This window comes from Dendrobium catenatum, unplaced genomic scaffold (assembly GCF_001605985.2).
Source record: "Dendrobium catenatum unplaced genomic scaffold, ASM160598v2 fragScaff_scaffold_742, whole genome shotgun sequence".
Lineage (NCBI taxonomy): Eukaryota > Viridiplantae > Streptophyta > Magnoliopsida > Asparagales > Orchidaceae > Dendrobium > Dendrobium catenatum.
The window spans coordinates 70,370-90,920 of NW_021319204.1; the positions used below are offsets into that span (position 1 = coordinate 70,370).

The 20,551-nt window shown below is 34.3% G+C and overlaps 1 protein-coding gene across 1 annotated transcript in view; it reads right to left on the minus strand.

The window, feature by feature from the left end:
• LOC110093849 (mitochondrial pyruvate carrier 1) overlaps positions 1-20,551 on the minus strand; it is a 30,217-nt gene that overhangs the window by 6,847 nt on the left and 2,819 nt on the right. Inside the window, exons 2-4 of the mRNA XM_020818869.2 lie at positions 13,307-13,422; positions 5,290-5,344; positions 5,078-5,213 (exon numbers count right to left, since the gene is read on the minus strand). Of these exons, the coding sequence (XP_020674528.1) occupies positions 5,078-5,213; positions 5,290-5,344; positions 13,307-13,399 (284 nt within the window). The 5' untranslated portion in view covers positions 13,400-13,422. The remainder of the gene's footprint in view (positions 1-5,077; positions 5,214-5,289; positions 5,345-13,306; positions 13,423-20,551) is intronic.

Consider the following 20,551-nt stretch of genomic DNA (forward strand, 5'->3'; position numbering starts at 1 on the left):
GCTTGGACTTGGACTTGATTGAACTGAAAGGACATGCAAGAGCTATATTGAACAAAGATCCGGACTTGAACTTGGTTGGACCAAAATCTACTTAATTGAACTCAAAACTGAATGAACCATAACTTAAGCATAATGAACATGAACTTGGTTTGAACCAAGTGAGGACTTAGACTTGCACATTGAACTCTCACTTGAACTCAACGAAACTACAAGAGAAAGAACTTGAGTTTGGTATTTGAACTCAAGTAAGAACTTAGTGGACCTTTGAAACAAGATTGAACTTGAACTACAAGGAACTTTGACTCAAGTTTGGATATGGACTGCATTAAGGATGAGCACAACGTAATAAAACTTGGGTCTTAATGTGACTAATTCATAAGAGGCCTAATTCGAATAGAAATATAAATTCCTAATGGACCACTAAGGAATTATTATTCCAATAGAGATGCAAGTGCTAACCCACCTGAATCTCATATGCAAATTCTTTACAAAAAGTGATGAAATCTATGTGAGCAATAGTGATCAGCATGTATCAATTATCTCAGTTGGAGAGAAAGGATCGATGAGCTTAATCTCAAGTTTATCGCAAAGAACTCTTAAGCATAATTTGATTTCAAGCAGCAAGAAGAGCATGAAGAATATGATTTTTATATCAAAATCATAGCATTAGGAAGAGGCCATTGGATCATAATAGCTCATTTACAATATTAGAAGCAATGAATCTTCAAGCAATGATTAATGGAGATGGCAAGGAGATTCTGATTATTATCAATAGCAATCGACGAGTGGATCGATACACTAACTAAATACTACTTAGTTCCCTATGAATACTTCAAAGCTTTCTGGTCAAACGAGACATAAGTACCAAAAGGATAATGATTATTTTTACATCAAACTTTTACAAATAAAGAGAATTGACATACAACGAACATACGAGCTACATGATGACAGTGACACTCTCTGCAAGCATACATAAGAAAGATGAAGTAGAGATGTACTTAACGACATAATGAAATGTGCAAAGATGTCTCATACACCCGGTGACATAGTAGGGTTTCTACAGGCATCCAGTATCAACATAGTGAACTAATAATGAAGAGGTATTTGAGAATCTAGAGTGAATACCACCTTCATGCAATCAAGTGTAGGTGAACACATCATTCTCCCATCAGTAAGAATGTACGACATACATCAGATGTAAGCATCCACAAGCCCTTATAGAAGACCGTTACATACACAAAATGTCATCCACGAATAAAATGTCAAGTGAATACAGTGTATGCAAGATCCCACGAGCTTCTGCTAGAGCCCCGCTACAAATGTTATATAAAATCTACGAACAAATGCCAAACAAACTACGATGAATGCAAGCATCAATGATCTGAAGCAGGAGATTCGTTAGTGCACTACGATCCACCTACAGAAAGTAACGCGTAGTGCACGACAATCCACCAGTACGAAGCAGCGAATAACTCAATTCAGAAGCTGCTACGTCACGCAATCGAATCTGCAACCTCTATACAAGCAGACAGAAAGCGTCTACAAATATTTTAAAATACCCCTGCACGTGCACTATAAATTGTATACACATAGGTACACTAAAGGGGAAAGTACAATCTCAACCCGCATGGGCCCCGACGAGCGTGTTATTGGTACACACGTGACGTCTAGGGATGCTGCGCGGGTTGACAAGTGAATTCAAGTTCGAACCCGATCCTTCTATACGAGTCAATAGAAGTCGACAGGGTTCGAACCAACAAACAAATATACGGTTGTGGCGACCGTCATATTTGTCTTAATACATTCATATTAGGCCTTCAAGGCCTATAACAATGAGAATTCACTATCAAGGGCATAAAACATACGAAACCCGATCCTCTGTCGACAACCAGACAGAGTCGACAGAGTTAAAGCTTTAAATGAAAATAACCCCGAACATGCCGATGTTGGTCATGTTGAATGCCAATCTTAACCGGAGGGGTCCGTTCCCCAAATATTTTCAAATATCTCCACAATATCCAAAGTTTTATTTCAAATATTCCAAAGCTCCACAAAAATCCAAAAAAATCCCCAAAATCCAAAGCTCCACAAAAAGCCCAAATTCCATATATTTAAAATTGAAATCATCCATCTGTACTTAAAGCAAAACCCATCCACCCTCCGCAATAGTCTGCCGGGGTGGACAAATTCAAATAAACTTTAGCTCACAAAGAGCCAAATGCTTAGTCGAAAATATCACTATGATCCATTCTCAAACAATCTCTTGCCAGTAAGGACGTGGTACGTGTCCTCTAACCGGCAGTTTCGCCGCCAAATGGCACTGCAGGTAAACGGTTATGACCCGGGGCCCTCTGAACCGAGTGGTTTTGCCGCCAAATGGTACCACAGATAGCGGTTATGGCCAGAGCCGATACGCTCCTTAATGGCGTTAAATCCTTGAGATATGAATCAATAGGATATGATCGATAGGGCACAAAGCCCTCTGTTAGCTAAGGTGGATTCAAATTTGTCCCCTTAGACAAACATTCAACCCAGGTCTACAAGGACCCCTTGGACGAAGCAACCCATGGCTGCCGACAAGGATCCTTCTGTCAGGTTGGGTCGACTACCTCCTCTGACTAAGTAGACTAGGGACCATGATGGCCCGAGACGACGGAACCATTGGATCTTGATCGGGTCCATCATCCATTCCCCCACCATCCGCTTTAAGTACACGATGATGAAACTTCTATTTTAAATATTAAACTCTCCAAACATTTCCCAAATTCCCAAATCCAAACCCAATTTTCAAATCCAAATTCTACCAATATCCAATCTTTCCAATCTCAAATCCATTGCTGCTACTATATGCCAGATAACATGTATTCTATACGTATCTGATTGACGACTAGCCTTAATCGAAAGTTCTCTCTCGTGATCGGGAGGGGTAATTAACTATAGGGGCTTGCACCTATAGGAAACCAGAACTCAGATCATAAAGTCCTCACAAAATGAGGGCAAAATCTCTGGGTAGTGTCTTATCTACAAACCCATTTGCCTTCCAAAATTTACCCCGGAACTTAGTTCGTTAAAACTCCCTCGCCGAATAAGAAAAAGCGAGTGGAGGCCGGGGCCGAATTTTCGGAGCCCACAACTGTATGGGATCTCATAGTCGATAGTTTTTTTACCAGGATAAGGTTTTCCTCAGCCATTTCTGAAGAGAGTTGTTCATGCTGCATGGAACAGTTCTAAAGAGGAGCACTGCTTACCAACATTAATAGTAAACAAGAGCCTGGAGACTTACCTGTGATGTTTTGTTTCAGAGACACCTCGGCTGTGGGCTAAGTGGCTTGCATGGATAGAGTACTAATGCAACACTTCATATCATTCGAATTCCCAAATGACTCATTTCAAAGTGTTGTACATAAGAGACCCTCAACACTTGATGTATTTTGGGCAAAAGAGCACACCAGTCTCTTCAGTAGATCAGTACTTGGAGGAAAGAGATAAGGTGCTGGAAGAATTGAAGAGGCACATGTTGAGGGCACAACAAATTATGAAGAAGCAGGCAGATGGACATAAGGAAATCCAGTTCGAAATGGGGAATAGGTTGTTTTTAAAGCTGCGGCCCTACAGATAGAGAATGATCGCCAACATGAGGAATGAGAAGCTGACCTCAAGGTACTTTGGCCCACATGAGGTATTGGAGAGGATTGGAACAGTAACGTACCGCTTGAGATTAACATCGACCGCTACTATGCATCCAATGTTCCACGTGTCACAACTGAGGAGAGCTATTGGGTATCATACGGCTAATTCAGAGTTACATATGACACAGACAAAGGATTTATAGGTGTTATTAAAACCACTATAATTGAGAGGAGTTCGAAAAGCAGAATAAGGGACCATGATAAAATGGAAGAGCTTACCAGATTATGATGCCACCTGGGAACCATACGAGAGGGTGAAGCATTAGTTTTCATCATTTCACCTTGAGGACAATGCGATTCTTTGGAAGGGGGAGTTGTTAGACCGGTCCAAGGACCAGTCCAGCCGTCCCAGCACCAGGGCCGGCCCCTAGTTTACTCCAAGCGGACTAAAAAGCCATCGGGCCCCCTTGTGGGACCCATTATTTGAATACAAAATTAAGGAGTGGCGAGCAGTTTAGGAGGGAATTAAATTTGGGGCAGTTGTTTAGTAATTAAAATTATATTTATATTCTTTAAATAGATGGGAAGGGTTAGAGTTAGGGTTATCTTCATTTTTTGCTGAATTTAGGATTTTTGTTAGGTTTGCTTGGGCTTTAGCCACCGGTTAGGGATTGGAAAAGCTAGATCTTCCACTCGAATTGAATATCCATTGTATCTTGATTATTTTCTTCCACTTTTCATCAATTATCAAGTTTCCCAAGTGTTTTACCATGAGATTTATCTCAAATTCTGCCTGAACTTTGTTGAAATTCCAAATTTCAGCCAAGCTCTTTTTGATTTCTGCACTTGTTTCCTAACACACATTACTTAGAAAGATGGTGCTAAAAATATAATGACTTGAATGGAAGGAAGGTGTATTTCTTTATCATATTTGGCCATCATCATTTACCATTATTAATTAACTATTGGATGTCAGCATTACAATTTCTTTTTTTTTAAATGATGAGTGTGAAGGCATAAATTCGATGTCTGCGAAATTCAAACTCAAGAACACGACAACAACTTCCAAAAATTTTCTCAACCAAGCAGTTGCTTCATCGATACAAAGCAAACTATTCTTTCGCTTTTTTTACCCCCTTTCTATGCCAAGCACTTCCACACTATAACCACTCTAATGCCTCGAGCATTCTATCTAGAAATAACGCCTATACCATCAGTTTGTATACTACCATCTCATTTTCAAACTCACCATATTCATATATTCATTGAATTTTCTATTTTTTCTATTATTACAAAGCCATATTAGCATTTCCATTAAAAAATAATAATAAAATTAAAAAAAAAATATCTGTTGATATATCCATTAATCGTAAAAACTATTATCTTAACATCACACTATGAGATGGTAATATCATAAGATTAATTCCTTTGAAGTTTAATACACATACCCTTGAGCCTTTGCCCAACGAGACAGTTGATAGAGCTGAACTGCCTCATTAGAAACATGGCATGCTAGGAGCAAGTAGTTTCGTGGACGAACCATCCAAGCAAACCTCATGAAGAGTCCCGAATAAACACACATAGCTGCAAAACCATTAAAATAGCGCTACTATGAAAAATAGGATTTATTTCAAGGTTGTCCTGGCCATTTTTTACTAACCTGCCGTCATGTTACCAGATATCATTTCTGGTGGCTTCTGGGTATCAACCAAACCCTAAAAAAACAAACTTTTGGATGAGCGTACATCAATCAAGCACAGTTTCTCTTTAGAACCGTAGTGAGAAATCATATAATGTCAGCATGTATGACTATATATCATAACATTTGCAAGCAATTTTTTAATAGCTCATTATTGATGTAGGTTACCGTAGAATCTAGAACTTATAATATAAATCTATCATGAAAAGTAGTGATTGCTGTTTATTTTAATAGATCGTCTAGAAGAGAAGCAAACAATTTAATGTAACAAATGGTAGAATAAACATGCAAATCTCCTGATACAGCAAGCTATCTAATGCAAAATATTAGTTACTCTAAGATGATGATTATAAGATAAAAACTTAATTCAAGATCTACTGAAAAGTTATACTCCCCTGTTAAAATCAACGATAAGAAAGAAGAATAAAGGAAATCATAGCATTTAAGATATCATGCATATAAATAAAGCAGTATATGTAAAAAATCTAAAAATACATCAACACAATATCAATCAATCGAAAGGCAAAAAAATAGAAGGAATGAAAAGAATAAACCAAACAAGAACCCTCTTGCTCGAACTAAAAGACCCTCATCTTAAAATGATTCAAGCCTCACACTACATCTCTCAGAGCAATGAAGAATTCCACATTCACAAAACTAGAATTTTATTTAAGCCATATTTGTTTTTTTAAATGCCTCAAAACCCTCCTGGTTATAGACATTAGTCATTAGCATTAGATAAAACAAACAGGAAATAAGAATTCAGACATATATCCCACCCGAAAGCCTGATAGGAATCAACAGTAATAGAAAATTTCAGCTCCCGATTTTTTTATTTGATATTTTTCTAATCTTCTTTAGGATAATTGTTGGAACTCCTCGCCATTGAAAATGGCTGCAGGAGTCTATTTGATACGTGAACGTGAAATTAGGAGATGGAATAAGAGAAAAAACAAAGATGTCGGTTAATAATTTATGGTATAGAGTGAAATCAAATAATGCTGAATAATGTTAGAAATTTTTATGAATATCTAATTTAGACCATTAGTCCCAATATAATGCCTGACATAATATGGCTCAAACGTTCTTGTAATTAACTCCTTAAAAGATCCTTTAGAAAATCTTTTGGAATTCAAATGAATCGTTACTTTACCCTTTCTTAATTAGATATATAATATATAAAATGATTTTTTAACACTTCTGGTTAACAGAAAGCTTCTTGCAAATATTTTCATGTAAATCATGCCTAACTATAGATGGATGAATATGATTTGATGCATGCAATGATAATGCTAAAATAATTCTATGCTTCCATGGATATACTGTAGTTTCTATTAAGAGAAGAAGAGGATGAAAAAAACTTAATTTGATATTTCTTAGAAGTTTCATTGAATTCTCTTCTAATAATTTTTGGGGAAGAAAACTATGCAGCGAACACAAACAAGAAAGAGAAAATGCAGCAAAAAAAATAACATGAAAAAACTCAAAACTAGAAAAAAAAAAACACGGAGCTACACCACACCAAGAAATTTACTATAAAAATTTGATAGAAATAGTATAGGCCCCTCTTCTTCTTCTATCACCCTCTCATTGTCTCTCTTCACTCTTATACCATTCTCATACAAAAACAATAAAGAGAATGGACCGAATGGTTTGCTGAGTTTCATAGTCAAGAATATAGTCAGATTTTAATTCAAATTTAGGCTAAAAAATAACCTCATTAAAATTATGTTTCAAATTCATATTCTATTTGAGGTTTAGATTCAAGTATGATGTCTAATTCGATTTTAATTCCATTTTGGTAATTTAAAATAAACTAGTTGCACGGCAATCCTGAGGAATCCAACATAATCTCTATAAAAATCTTGCTCGGAACAATCCAGGATGCAAGCCAGGGATATTTGGTAGAGTTGCAAAGCAGGGACCTAGCAGATTTTGTAACAATATCAGGATGTATTTCAACCACCAGTCAGGTTACCACCTCCTCGAGAGCACGAGCATGCCATCAACTTGATAGAAGGGGCTTCTCCCATCAGTGTTAGACCATATCGTTACCCCCGGATTCAGAAAGATGAGATAGAGATGTTGATTAGGGAGATGATGGAAGCATGGGTCATTAGACCTAGTGTGAGTCCTTTCTCTAGCCCGGTATTGTTGGTGAAGAAAAAGATGGCAACTGGAGGTTCTATGTAGATTACACGACTCTAAACAAAGAAACGGTGCTAGATAAGTTTTCAATTCTTGTGATAGATGAACTCTTGGATGAGTTATTTGGAGCTGTAATCTTCTCCAAAAATTGATTTGAAGTCGGGATACCATCAAATCATGATGAAGATAGCATAAATGTACAAGGTCTTCAGGACACATGAAGGGCACTACGAGTTCCTGGTGATGCCTTTTGGCCTCACCAACGCCCCTGTCACCTTCCAGTCACTTATGAACTAAGTGTTTGAACCATATCTCCTAAGGTTTGTCCTAGTATTTTTTATGACATTTTGAAAAAAGGCATGACAGAGGTAGAACATTAGGAGCACTTAAAGATTTTCATGGAGACATTGAGGGAGCATCAATTGTTTGCCAACTGGAAAAAGTGCACATTTGGGCAACAATCATAGTTGGAGTATTTAGGGCATGTAGTGTCTAGAGAGTGGTGTCAACTGACCGGTCCAAGATTCAAGCCATGGTGGACTAGCCACTTCCTAAGAACTTGAAGTTTGTGAAGGGATATGGTATCATAGCAAGACTTTTAACGAAGCAATTGAAAAAGATAATTCCAAGTGGGGGGAGGAAGCGACCCGAGCCTTCCGGGAGTTGAAGACAGTGATGACCAGTGTACCACTTCCAGATTTTAAGAGACCATTTATGATGGAGACGGATGCATCAGGTTATGGGCTTAAGAGCAATACTCATGCAATATCAAAAGCCTATTGTATACTTCAGCCAAGTGCTTAGAACCAAGGCAAAGCACAAGTCTGTGTATAAGCAGCAACTGATGGCAATCGTCTTGGCTATTCAGAAGTGGCATCCTTATCTGTTGAGGATACATTTAATAGTAAGGAAAGATAAGATGAGCCTGAAGTTTTTGTTGGAACAACAGATGATCATAAAGGAGCACCAGAGATGGCTATCTAAGTTACTTGGATATGATTTTGAGATTCAGTAACGACCATGACTAGAAAACAAGGCAGCAAATGCCTTGTCTAAGAGAGTCGAGAGACCTCTATTGGAAGTCATGTGAGCACCATTGATGGTAGATTTGGAGGCATTAAGATAGGAGAATGAGCAGAATGAAGGGTTGATGAAGATTAGGGAGGAGTTGTTGAAGGATCCAGACAATCACCCAGGTTATGTTCTAAAAGAGGGGCAGTTATTGTACCATGGGAGGTTTGTGTTACCCCGAACCTCAGTGGTATATTCTCAAACTACTGCAAGAGTTCCATGGCAGTGCGCTAGGAGGGCACTCCAGAGTTCAGAAGACATATAGTCGACTACCAGCAAAGTTATATTGGTAGGGATGCATCGCGGTGTAGAGAAATGGGTAGTCAAATGTGATGTGTGCCCAAGGCATAAGTACTTAGCCATGACACCAGCAAGGTTATTACACCCCTTAGCCCTACCAGAGAGAGTGTGGGAGAGATTGACGATGGATTTCATCGAAGTATTACCACGATTGGACGGGTGATCTTGGTAGTAATAGACCGTCTAAGCAAGTATGCACATTTTATCCCTCCGAACCACCCTTACACCGCAGTCGCAGTGGCTACCGTTTTCATTCAAGAAGTGGTACACTTGCATGGGTTCCCAAAATCCATTGTGTCAAATAGATACAATGTGTTCCTTAGCCACTTCTAGAAGGAGCTGTTTCGTTTATAGGGGGTGATATGAAAGCAAAGTACAACCTACCACCCTCAGACATAAGATCAAACATAAGTGGTCAACCGGAGTGTAGAGATCTACTTGAGATGCTTTGTATCAGACACGCCAAAGAGTTGGGCTAGGTGGATTGTGTGGGCAGGATATTGGTACAAAACCTCACACCACTCAGCAACAAATACCACTGCCTAAAGGATTCTCTATGGGAGAGAACCCCCTCACTTGATTCACTGTGGACAGAACATTACACCAGTGTCTGATGTAGAGCAATACTTGGAAGAGATGGATATGATATTATTTGTGCTCAAGGGACAATTGTTGAGAGCCCAACAGATCATAAAAAAGGAAAGTTGATAAGCACCGAAAATAAGTAAACTTCAAGCCAAAAGAGATGGTTTACTTAAAATTAAGGCCCTACAGACATAATACACTAGCAAGGAGGAAGAATGAAAAATTATTCCCATGATACTTTGGGCCTTATGAGGTCTTGGAGTGCATTAGAGTAATAGCCTATCGATTGAGCTTACTACCCACATTCTCTTTGCACCTAGTCTTTCATGTCTCCCAGTTGAGGAAGGCAATCGGAGAACACACACCATCATCACTAACCCCGAACTTGACAGAAGATATGAGATCAGGTTGGAACCCCTTAAAGTAGTAGGTGCGTGTGGAGGGACAAGGGCATAAGAGATGTTAATCAAGTGGAAGGATAGCATGATGCCACGTGGGAACCATACGAGAGGATCAGGACACAGTTCTCATCTTTCCACCTTGAGAACAAGGTGCATTTTGAGGATGGAAGTATTGTTACAAGAGCTACCACCAGAGAGCTAGATCAGCCAGTCCAGCTGAGTTTAGAATAAGAGGGGGTGGACCATATAGGGGCAGCCAAACAGCTGGATTCGGCTCCCCTTGTGGGACCCAACAAGCCTTTAATTCATTATACTATGAGAGAAATTAAGGGGGGAATTAATTAGGGAATAATTCCTAATTGAATTCAAATTTGAGAGGGATTTTTGTAAGGAAAGAAATTTGTTTTGGGGAGAAATAGGGGAGCCTATTTATAGTTTATTCTAGAGTTCATTTTGGTTATTATGTGATTTGTTTTTCTGCTGTAGTTTTTTTTCATTTGGTGAGAGCTTCCTAGCGACGTCTAAATTAAGCGGGGGAGAAGATCTACCTCTCTAATTGTGGATCATTGTATCTTGATTTGGTATTGAAGAAATAATACAAAAACCATCCGTCGTTTCTCACTTTCTGCTGTTTTCACCGCCTTCTCTCATTTATTTCACCATCAAGTCGTATCACCTTCACATGAATTAGATATTTACTTCTATCTCGACTTGGCGAACTTATACATACATCTTTCATCCTCATTAACATTTAATCTATTATTTAAATAACTAAAAACTAAATTATTTGCATCATATATTGTTTTCTTGGAATCCCTCCAGACCATTCTATATCTTTTCCAATTTTTTGAACTTTACATGAAAACAATTTTTATAACAAAAAATCTTATTTTTAATATTTTCTTGCACATTTTGATTCTAGCACCAACTATTTTTATTATTAGCATCTTTTTTATTCTCCAAGTGCATATTTTACAATATTATTAATAACGCTAGCTACTTTTTCACATAATATTAGTTTCCTTATGAACAATCCAAATCTTAAGATCTTGAATCTTACTCCCAAAAATAATTTTATTAGCATTTTTTAAATGCCATCATTTAATCCTAAGATAAAACTTTACTTTATTTTTTTATTTTCCACCTCTTCATCTTAAAGTCTCAAACTAATAAAAGATGTTAGGTACATAAACTTTCACCCATAATTAGTTTTCATTTTTCTTATAAGTGATGAGATATTCCTTTCTTCTCTTAAATAAAGTATTATAATTAGAAAATCATAAGCTATAGTAAAATTTAATATAGTCCTATCACTTTCATTAGTCACTCCAAACATATAGCCACCATTAATATTTTAATATTTTAAACCACTCTACCAATATATCCATTCAAATCTCCTCTAAAAAAACTCTTTCTTCAAGAGTTATATTTTATGTTAATTCTTCTAAGACATTTTAAAATTTTATTTTTGAGCATATATTCAAACCTATTTGAGGAGCATGGGCACTTATAACATTAACAATCTTAGCAGCAATAACAACTTTTAACAAAATAATTATATCTCAAATTCTACTAATTTCTATAATATTATCATTCAAACTCTTATTGATAATCACACCTATATTATTTCTAGTACGACTCATACCTAAATATTAAAATTTAAATCCAAAACTATCAATTAAATGCATAGTGATAATAAATTAATCGCTAAGCAAATAATAATTAGAAACAAAATCTTTAAATCTTATAATATCTAAACACATTATTTACCTTTATGTTTCATTCAACACAATATGGTCTTGTTATAAAAATAGCAGTAGTTCTAATAGGAATTGAAAGACTTTAGAAGAGATGCTAATGTTTTTTCTCTTATATATATAAAGCATAGGAGCAGTAATACTAGGAATATTGTAACATTTCTTAGCCTCTAAAGTTATATATAAAGGTTCATCTAATATCTTTGCAGAATAAAATCTTAATTCATATTTAACTTCTAGTCTAAGGCCTTCAATGAAACATACAGTGATTATAAAAAAATCTCTAAGCAAATAATGTATCATATTAAAACTTATAGTTTTGTTATAAAAATAACACTTCATTAAAACTATTAAGCACGCTCGACTAGTTCTGATATAAGAAATACAACTCTTCATGAATAAAAAAAAATTATAAGTTCGAGAGTAATTTTTTAAGTTATCTAATCAATTTGAAAATTCCCTGAAAGTATACCTCACCTAGAATATATGAATATAATGTGTAATATCAAAATAGTCATGTAGGAATTATATATAATTATAATTAAATTGATTTCAATTTAACTAGATCATTCTATTATTTTGTTAATTAAAATATTTGAATATCTCTTCTAATTGACATTATGCTGCTACTTCAAGCTTCAATATCATATCTAATGTAAAACAATTAAGTGCCATGTGTGGAATTTCTGATACAGATTTATCTAATATACAGGGGAGTGCTTAAGTAAATGAAAAGACTTGTGAAGATTATTATTATAGACTTTTTGAATGAGATGCAAATAATTTAATGAAAAATAAACAGAGAAATCTCAGAAGGAAGAAAATTATCTAACACAAACAAGTAGTTACCACCAAAATGAATTGTAGAAAGATACATAATTCAATTTCTAGAGAAAAATGTCGATCTCCTAAGGAAATCAACCATAAGAAAGAAAATCACAGTATTTCAAACATTATGCATGTAAATGATGTCAAATATGTGACAAACATAAACACAAATTATAATGTCAAGAAATCACCACTTAAAAGGGAGAAGGTAAAAAGAAGAAAAAGGATAAACCAAACAGTAAGCCTCTCGCTTGAATAAAGAGATCAGCTCTCCTATAATGCTTCCAGTCTCAGACTTGATCAAGGACCGAAGTCGCAAAAAGATGAATAGAAATTCATATTCACAAAACAATAAATTGATTTAAGCTAAAGTTGATTTTTTATATGCCTTATTTACAGACTCTTGCACTTGATAAAGCATATAAAAAATAGTCCCAATAGAATATGATGAGTATGCAATCAATCCCACATAACTACAATCCAACAAGATAAAGAGCAATCACCTATAAACTGCATTAGGAATCGCAGAATGCTACAGAACCATTAAAGAATAAATCATTGATAAGAAACAAAGCAGTCCAATTGGAGCCACATAAATTATCCTTTAAACATATGGCTGCACATCTCCAACCCATCTTCAGCTCACACTAAACGTATGAATTGTGTTTCCCATCCTTTCAAATTAATCCTCTCATATTCTCATATACCTCAAACTATTATGATTTTACTTTCATGACAACAAATATAAGTATTGCACATAAATATTTATTATAAGGTAGCTGGATAATCCATTTTCTTTCTTTGTAATTTAAAATTGCATTAGTATTAGAAATAAGCTACAATATAACGACAGCTTAAAAATAAACAGTAAGAATTTAAGAGAAGTACAGCAGTAACAAAACCCCAGTTGGCAACAGGTCCCCAGAAATGTGTCGTTTTAGGGCCCACCGGGCTATTCCAAAATGCTCGAAGTGCTGCCATTGCAACAGGCGCTGCTACTGAACCTGAACATTTAGAACAGGGCAAGAACAATCAGAAAATGAGAATAGAAATGAAGAATATGCCATAGCAGTGTATGCAAAAAAGTGTTAAATCAACCTGGAAACCTATGACGGTTGTAAATTCTCAAGAGAAATGATAAATAGATTTCACAAGCTTGCAATTTAAGAATGAAAGATAGCAAGAATAAGATATAACATTAATTCATCTTCTTGAGATTCTCACAGTAATTTCAATCAAGTACTGCTGAGCAAAATGTCATAAGATATGGCAGTCCTAGAACCAATGGTAGAAGGGAGGCAATATGTACAGCGAAGATAATAAAGGTGAAGGTAGTAGACTGAAAGGAAGATAAAGAAGGTCTATATCTAAACAACACCTAATCCTACCTTTCATCATCATCATTAGCCATATCCCAACTAGCACACTCTAAGAAACTGCATTAGTTAAAGCTCTCTCCTGGACGCCCATTTGCATGGGTCAAGTTAATCAATTCACGATGAGGATCAAAACTGAATTCAATAAACCGTGATCGAGAACCAGCTTAAACCTTCAACAAATTTGAAATCGTCAAAATTGAAGTAGCCTAAAGCATCGAACCAGCAAGTCGCCTCAGTAAATCAATCCTCAATAAAAAGTTATTAAACTCACCCAAGGTACTCACAAAGTCACCCACTAATTGAAACAATCCACCAAAAAAATTCTCCAAATCACCCAATAGAGGTTTTCATCACAAAAACCCGCTGAGGTTGGACGAAGTGAGCTTGAAAATAAAACATGGATATTCAAATATATCATAATCCTAAAAATGCGTTCAGCGAAGCTAGGCTGGATAAGGTGATTGCTTGACATTCTGCAAGGTTCAACATTTCATGCCTCCTCTCAGGACATCAAATTAATATTTTCATTATACTGTGCAGCCCATCCTCCTTTGATGGTTTGGAATTTGTCTTGATACACTTGATGTAGAATAGTATTCTCAATTTCTAGATACTTCTGAGAACATTCTGAAAAATATAGGAATTCTTGATAAGCTTCAATAAGATTCTTGAATTTTTAGAAAATCTTGAAAATTTATTATGTTGATATCGTCCTAGATCATGTAATGATATGATATATCATAAGACTCATAATGATGATATAATTTTGAATATGCGTAGATGGAATAACCATGTGTATAGGCATCATATGATAGTCGAATCATAGGTATGATCATGTGCATAAACATTTGCATGTCTTGAAAATCATTCATGGCAACTATGAAACATGTAATGATTAAACTGATTAGAATAGTCATAGTTATATCATGATTTATTCTAAGAATGAGATTTAATGTAATATGACTCAGTGTAATTATTATATTTATCAGGAGCAGATCTATATGAAGCTTTTGATAATTTCCAACAAAGATTCCAAATTGAGTTTACAGAATTTTGTACTAGTAAGAAAATGTTCCTAATGTATCTTCCAGACATAATTGTTACATCTTTCACAAGACAATATTTATTACTTAAAGTTGTCATTATATCATTATAATTCATGAATGATTCATATGGCATAAGAGGAGGGGGGGCGAGGGGGTGATATGGTTTAACTGCAACTAAGTTCAAGAAATTCATCTATGATACCAAATTGAAGTAATAAGATCGCTTTTATACTAATACAATGAGACCCACTTTGATATCAATTCGATAGTTGATTTCTCCCTTAAACACACTCCCAATTTGAAAGGAGTACATAAAAAGAATAGAAGTAATTTTGCCTAAAGAGGGATCCCGATAAAGAGAATACGTCTATCTTTGGGCTCTATAATCAAGGGAGTCTTGGGGATTGGGAGATTCCTTTGGGATTTGCAATTCAAAAACCACAATAAAGGGAGAAAATTGAGATGAATGAGAAAGGTGAGGAGAGGCAAAGTACGAATAGATTTCAATTTTAAGGAATTTAAAGCTGCATGCTTTGCATCTAAATGCGCATTCATACTTACTAGTTACAAAAAAAAAACACCAAGAAAAAATCAAGTCTGCAATTATTTCAATAGTTCAGTGCAGATTCATCATATCTACAAACTAATAATTATACTACAGAAATTAATCGAAGAATTTATATGCATACCACACAATTCTTATGAATTTACATTAACACCTAAATTTAGATATTTACATATATAACGCTAAGGTATTTTAATCATATCAAAATATATACATTAAAATATCTAATTTATTTCAAAAAGATTAACATTAGTGGTATTTTTATGGGATTTAAAGATTTGGTTATTGTATGAGTAAAAATCAAAGCTTAGGTGTTGGACATGTATATACATAAAAATTGTATGGCATGTATTTAAATCACCAAAATTAATTTTAGGCTCGATAGAATATAACCATTTATATATCTAATTCATGAAGTAAAAAGGCCAAAGAGAACAAAACAATTTTTGGCTGGAGGGGAATAAGAAAGAGAATTACAACTTTCTTGTGCTCTATAATCAAGGGAATCTTGGGAATTGGTAATTTCCTTGGGATTTGCAATTCAAGAATCACGACAAAGGAGAAATTGAGAAGTAAGAGGGAGAGGAGAGACAAAGCAGGAATTGCTTTCAATTTAAGAAATTTTAATGTGCGCAGCATATTAGTGTACATTCATACTAATCAGTTGCAAATAAACTGTCAAAAAAAAAAAAAAAACTGCAATTATTTCAATGGTTTAATGCAAATTCATCACGTCTATAAATTAATCAAGATACTACATATAAATTAATTAGGGAATTTAAATACATGCCATAAAATTCACATATCTTCCACCTAAACTTTGATATTTACTCATAATACTTTAATATCTCAATCATATCAAAACATATGCATTAAACGATATATTTTACTATAGAAAAATTAATATTAGCAGTACTTTTTATATAATTTAAAGATTTGAGTGTTATATGTCGTTTAGATTGCAAGGACTATAAAGTTATTTCATTCGCTTATGTGTTTTTTACTTTAAGATGAAGAGTCAAAATATCAAAAATAAAATAAAACATTGTTCTAGGATTTGATGACGGCATTTAAAGAAAACTAACAAAATTATTATTGAGAGTAAGATTCTAGATCTCATATTTTTGTTTGTGCATGAGAAAACTAATGGAAAAAGTAATTAATGATATTAAGAATGTGCTTTCAAAAGAAAAAGCTCTTAATAGTAAAAATAGTTGGTGGTGAAATTAAAATGTATAAGAAAGGATAAAAAATAAAAAACTTTGTTATAAACATTGGTTTAGATGTGAAAATTAAAGCCCATAAGTAGTTTAAGAGAACAATATGTGATGCAATGATTTTAGTTTTTAATGATTTATATAATATATTAGATATTAAGGAGGACGAAAAATATATGTATAAGTTAACCAAACAAAGAGATAGAACTAGTAAGAATTTAGTTCAAGTGAGGTGCAATAAGGATGAAGAACGAAAAATATTTTTATTAGAAGAGGATACTTTACAAAGATGAATGAGATATTTTGTTAAGATTTTCAATAAAAATTGTGACAATATGATTGACTTTAGTGACCTTAGCACCCTAAATAAAAATAAATATTTTTATTTTTATCGGCGTATTAATACAAATTCTTATTTTTAAGAATAACGATGATGCACAAGAGTATGCGAATTACAGAGGAATTAAATTAATGTGTCATACTTTAAAATTATAGGAGCGAGTTATGGAACGTAGGTTACGGCGTGATACTAATGTTTCTCAAAATCAATTTGGATTCATGTTGGATAGGTCTACTATGGAAACCATACATTTATTAAGAGGTTTGATGGAGAAATATAAAGAGAATAAAGAGGATCTACATATGATATTTATTGATTTAGAGAAAGCATATGATAAAGTTCCAAGAGAAGTGCTACGGAGAGTTCTTGAAAAGAAATGAGTTAATAATGCTTATATTAAAATCATTAAAGATATGTATGCAGGAGCTATTACTTGTGTTCAAACACAAGGTGGTATGACCAAGTATTTTCCTATTTAGGTTGGATTACATCAAGGATCATCCTTAAGCCCATATCCTTTTGTTTTAGTCATGGATGCTCTCACTAGACATTTGCAAGAGGATCTACCTTGGTGCATGCTTTTTGCTGATGATATTCTTCTTGTTGATAAGACTAGAGAGGGAGTTGAAGGTAAACTTGAATTATGGAGGTCAACCCTAGAGTCTAAAGATTTTCGCTGAGATCTAAAACTGAATAAATGGAGTATAATTTTAGTACTAATAGACCTAATGAGGGGATTGTGATTTTGAACGATCAAGTCATTAATAAGAGTACATGTTTTAGATATCTTGGATCTATTGTTCAGAGTGATGGTGAAATAGATGGGAATATTATCAGCAGAATTCAAGTTGGATGGTTGAAGTGGAGAAATGCATCGGGCTTGTTGTGCGATAGAAAAGTCTCCCTCAAACTTAAGGGAAAATTCTATAAGATGGTGGTGAGACCTGCAATGCTTTATGGTGTTGAATGTTTGCCATTAAAAGAGAAGAATAATACTAATTTTAGTGTTGCAGAGATGAGGATGCTTAGGTGGATGAGTGGCTTTACCCTTAGAGATAGGATATGAAATGAGCATATACATGAAAAGATTGGAGTAACTCCAATGGAAGGTAAGATTAGAGAGAGCAGTCTTAGACGGTTTGGTCACATTAAATGGAGGCCTTCCGATGACCCGGTTAGAAAAGTTGAGGTATTAGATTTGACTTATGTTAAGAAAGGTAGAGGTAGACCTAAAAAGACTTGGTTAGAAAATATTAGAAATGATCTTTCTTTATTAGATTTAAATGAGAAATTGGCTTCTAACATGACACAATGATGAAAAAGGATTCATGTAGCCGACCCCACGTAGTGGGACAAAGGCTTGATGTTGTTGTTGGCGTATTAATAAAATCGAAGTTAGAGAGAGTTTAAAGAAAATGAAGCGTGAAAACTATTAGACCTGATGATATTCCAATTTCGGCGTGGAAATGCCTATGAGATGAACGAATTTATTAGCTTACGAATTTTTTTAATATTATTTTGAAGACTATAAAGATGTTATATGAGTGAAAAATGAGTGTGTTGATTCCTATTTTTAAGTATAAAGGTGATGTACAAAATTGTGTTAATTATAGAGGAATTAAGTTAATGTGCCATATTTTAAAACCATGGGTGAAAATTATGAATAATAGGTTACGATGTGATACTAATGTTTCTCAAAATCAATTAGGATTCATGTCTGGTAGGTCTACAATGGAAGATATACATTTTTTGAGAGGTTTGATGAAAAAGTATAGAGATAATAAGGAGGATCTATATCTGATATTTATTGATTTAGAAAAAGCATATGATAAAGTTCAAGAGAAGTGCGATGAAGAGTTCTAAAAAAGAAATGGGTTAATAATATTTATATTCAAGTCATTAAAGATATGTATGCAGTAGTTGTTATTTGTGTTCAAACATAAGGTGATTTAACCAAATATTTTCCTATTTAAGTTGGATTACATCAAAGATCAGCCTTACGCCCATATCTTTTTGCTTTAGTCATGGATGTTCTTCCTAGATATTTGCAAGAGGATATACCCTGGTGTATGCTTTTTGCTGATGATATTCTTCTTGTTGATAAGACTAGAGAGCGAGTTGATGGTAAACTTGAACTATGGAGGTCAACTTTAGAGTAGGTTTTTGTTTGAGTATATCTAACACCACATCATTCGCTTCTCTTTTAATGCTTTAGCATGCAAGATACTTATTCAAGCACAAAAAATGATGTGATTAATCATAAATACTACAAATTTATATGTTTTCTAGCTGCACAAACTAATTCAAAACAAAAATAAAAGAAACCTAGGTTTTCATTCATACCCGATAAAAAGAAATGGAGCAGAATGTCGCACAGCTAAAGATAAAAGAAGACGAATGGTCCTCCAGCAAGTGGCGGTGGCTCACTAAGAACTGAGGCAGACGCCATCTAGTTGCCGCTGTGTCTTCCTATTCCAAGTGATCGCCGTGGGCAATGACCGATTCGAATGTAAAATAGAGGCATGAAATAATTTAATATTTATTTATTGCTTGATAAACATTGGATTTGGCTGATAATTTCAAATTTTTAATACAAACTTTTTAGTTATAATCGGTGAAATTTAAAAAATTTAAATCACATATTTGATTATCTTATCTCTATTTAATTTTTCTAAATTGTTATGATTATTTTGAAAACCAATTTGTAAAATACTAAATTTTGAAGATATTTATACTCAAAACTTTATTTTCCATATAAATCATTAAAATATATCTTATCTTTGAAAATAAATTAATAAAATTAAATATAATTATATCAAATATGAAGACTCTTAATAATAATAGTAATCATTAAATTTATTGCATGTTAGAACATTTCACAATAGAGTGAAACAATTTAAGGCCTTAATATTATATGGAGATCTAGTGTACACAAATAAGAGAGAATTAAAAAAAAACATCTATACATGTGAAGCCCAAAATGAATATATATATATATATATATATATATATATATATTATAGTTTGGCCCAACTGATATGATTCCACTAATGTTTGTTATTGATTACATACAATGTAATGATATCATTTCTCGTGATTGAGAAGGTTGTTGCTGATATAGCATAATAGACATAAATTATATCAAATGAAATCCATAATGGAAGCTGGAAGTGTCTTGTAGCACAAAAGTGATATTTAAGAGATTATTTGTAGTATATTTAATTGTAGTCGTCTAAAAGTGAGATATAATAAACTAAAAAGTCTAGCGTAAATATTAATATTTACGTTAGGATTCAGAGTTTGTATCGACTGCGTACATCCGTTTTTTTTTAACGGTGATGTGCATTGACGTTATTGGGGATGATAGATTGCAAAATTGGAAAATATTAGTGTGCTCAGGCGACAATAGTCATAATATCATATTCAAGTGACACTATTTGACAAATTATAATTGGGCAACAGTTATTTAAAACGTAGTAATGAGGTGACGATGGTCGAATGACCATAGTAAAGTGATGATAGTCGAAAGATCGTAGTCATGTGGTCGTAGGGATGTCAAAATCGGACTAAACCTGAAACCCGACCC